General features: G+C 55.7%; 1 protein-coding gene across 1 annotated transcript; it reads right to left on the bottom strand.

The window, feature by feature from the left end:
* Positions 1-417: 417 nt before the first annotated feature.
* SOX14 (SRY-box transcription factor 14) lies at positions 418-2,442 on the bottom strand. The gene has a single exon (XM_047754709.1). It carries the CDS (start codon positions 1,967-1,969, stop codon positions 1,247-1,249), a length of 723 nt encoding a protein of 240 aa, XP_047610665.1. The 5' UTR covers positions 1,970-2,442; the 3' UTR covers positions 418-1,246.
* Positions 2,443-3,056: the final 614 nt, after the last annotated feature.

Here is a 3,056-nt window from a genome sequence, read left to right as displayed (position 1 = left end):
CTCTCCATTCCTTTGGAGTTTGGTTAAGAAAGAAGGAAAGGAGATAAGAAAGAAAATGCACACAGATCTCAGAAGTCTGGGTCAGCCTTTGTCTTAATTCATTCACTCCTTAAGTGGTCTGACCACTTTGTGAAAAACCCAGGGAAAGAGGTGATGTCCTAGGGACAGATAACTTTGTCCAGCCTCTAAAGGCAAAAAGGGGATCAGGAGGGTGAGATCAGGACAAACCCTATACTCTGGTCCCCTTTGCACCCGGTCCGCTACCAGGGCTACCAGGCTTGGCCCACGCAGGCCAGCTACCAGCCGCCACTGCTGGAGTCGATCTATAAACTCTCCGCCTCCCAGGGGCTGGCCCCCAGGTCCCATGGACCTGGTCTTTTGACTTCAGATTTTATACACATCAAAGGTTACTTTTTGCAATGACAGATTGTCTTTATTCAAAACGTCTTTGTTCAACAAATGAACAGAGTAAGGAGGTGAAATCCTTCTAGGTACATTTCCAAGACATTGTCAAAACATTTATGATCATTTAAGATGTTTTTATTCTTTTAGTTTTTGTTCACTTTCTACTTCCTGACTTCATAACCTGACATTCTGTCTAAAAGTAAACTTAGGTCTCTAGGAGCACTGCTTTATACAAAGTAAATAACCATGTGGGTCCTTTTGCTTTACCTTTAAAGAAGCAAACACTATCATAGCATGATTTTAAATAGAAATGTTTCCCTTTCTGTAGTTTTAAACTTTTAAGCCTTTTTCCCCACACATGAAGAGCAAATGGCACCTAGTTGTGTCTGATGGCAAAACACAGAGAAACGGCTAACTCTTTCTTCAGGTGCAAAAGAAAAAAATGCATATTCTAGATATAATATCAGGATCTGGGCATTCTGGAGTCCAAAGCCCATCAGAGGAAAGGGAAGAGGACATAAATAAAGCAGAACTGCCTACTTTTTTTTTTTTTTTTGTCCAAAGGGGGTACAGTCGGAGGTTTTTTTTGGGACAGTCGGGGTAGGGGCAGCTGGATAGCTGTCATAGCGTTCCCAAGTTTCTGGCACCTGTCTGCGCCTTGGGTCCAGGAGGACGCCCCTACCATCCCCTTGGAAGAGAGAAAGGCAGAGTCTGGGGTAGGGTTAGGGGGATGGCGGCAGGGATGACCCCGAGGCATCTGCAGGCCCCGGCTAGGCGCAGAGGACAGGGTACAGACCCCACTTCCAGGCCGCCCTCCAGGTCTGGCAAGCCGGGCTGGGGGTTACATGGCTGTGGCGTGGGCTGACGAATAAGGGTCTATGCCAGTCTTGGTCATGCCGGGGAAGAGGATGTAGGCGACGGGGGGCTGCAGGGTGGAGGCAGACCAGGCGGTACAGTTACAGGGCACCACGTAGCCCGGGTTGGTGGGGGACGGGTGCGTGTGCGTGTGCTGGCTGGGGCAGCTGAGGCTGCCGAAGGCTCCGTTCTGGTAGCCCAGGGTGGACGCGTAGGGCAGCGCGCCGGTGGCCAAGGTGTGGGGCACTTCACCCATCTTCTGGATGGCGCTTGAGCTAAACTGCGCGGGGTCCAGCAGGGAGTAGGGCGCAGAGGCGGGCGGCAAGAAGGCCCGGGCTTTCTCGGGCGCGCTCAGGAGGCCGTCGGAGGCCCCCACGGGCAGGCCGGCCGCCTTGAGCGGGTCCGTGTCGCCCAGGTAGGGCAGGGGGAAGACATACCTGTCCTTCTTGAGCAGGTTCTTGGGCTTGCGCCGCGGTCGGTACTTGTAGTCAGGGTGCTCCTTCATGTGCTGGGCGCGTAGCCTCTTGGCCTCGTCGATGTACGGCCGCTTCTCTGCCTCAGACAGAAGCTTCCATTCGGCGCCTAGGCGTTTGCTGATCTCTGAGTTGTGCATCTTGGGGTTTTCCTGGGCCATCTTGCGCCTCTGGCCTCGGGACCATACCATGAAGGCGTTCATGGGTCGCTTGATGTGGTCTGAAGGTTTGGACATGGTCCCGGAGGCTAGGCGGGTGGGGGTGGGGGTGGGGGTGCAGGGACTCTGCAAGCGAGCCTGGACGCGGTTGTCAGTCTGCCTGTCTCTCCGTCCTGAGTCAGGGCTCTGCGCTCCCCTCGCCTCCGCACCGCTGAGGGAAGCCAGAGAGAAGCGCTAACCCCGCAAAGTTCAGCTGATCATGCCAGTCTCGGCACCCAGGCAGGCCCCAAGGGGGTAATGGGGGCAGGAAGGGCGGGGGAGGAGAGGGCAGCTGCTGGCTGTCTGCACCGGAGGCTGGGGCCCAAGTACCGGAGTCTCTGGGATTAAGTGGCCAGGTAATTTGCAGGCTAGGGCAAGAAGCTCCTCCTTCTCTCCCTCTGCACCTTCGCCTTCTCTGGGTCTCTTTTCTCCTGTGTCTACGGCCTGGCCCCCTCCCCCCACCCTTGGCTTTCCGGGAGCTGCCTTGCCTAGCACGGCACCTGGCTGAGAATGCGGGGAGGCTGGTGAACCAGAGCCAAAAGCGGCGAAGTTCAAAGGCGAGGTGGGCCCGGACGGCACGCACTCTGACATAAGCGCGGGGCGGTGACTCCCCAACCTGGGCGCCAATCAGCAGCAGAGAAGGCGAGGGGGCGCACCTGCCAGCACGCCCGCGTTGGAAAGAGGGAGCGCGGGGGCGGGGAGAGGTGTGAGGGAGAGACCGTGAGAGCGAGAGAACCGAGCGGTCAGCTCCAGACTGGGTACTTGGATTCCACATTGTTTCTGGCACTGTCAACAAATAAAATTCTTCGTGCTTTTTTCCTTTCCTGGTTGTGCAAAGGAGTAGTAGGGCTTCGAATACAAAGACCCGGGGAGGGGGCAGCAAAGGGAGAGAGCCGACAGCGCGTGTTTGATAAATAGGACAGCCTTGCCACCAAATGCAAGGACAGCACTTTTCCCCCTTGTCAAATATCCTTGGAAGAGAAAAAGAATATATCAAACCCGGGTTAAAAAGAGAAAAAAACTTTTCACGCCGTACCGGTACCCTCGTTGGTTCTTTGACGGCGTTACCACGGGACGCCCTTCCGGGCTCCGCCTCCGCCCTGCCCCAGGATGCGGTGCCCTGGCC

Source organism: Phacochoerus africanus, chromosome 1, assembly GCF_016906955.1.
Source record: "Phacochoerus africanus isolate WHEZ1 chromosome 1, ROS_Pafr_v1, whole genome shotgun sequence".
NCBI lineage: Eukaryota > Metazoa > Chordata > Mammalia > Artiodactyla > Suidae > Phacochoerus > Phacochoerus africanus.
Note: the sequence above shows the minus strand (reverse complement) of the source record. Positions and strands in the feature narration are given on the sequence as shown.

Bases quoted from the DNA above. Each gene is read 5' to 3' on its own strand.
- SOX14 (XM_047754709.1), bottom strand. From the start codon at position 1,969: ATGTCCAAACCTTCAGACCACATCAAGCGACCCATGAACGCCTTCATG.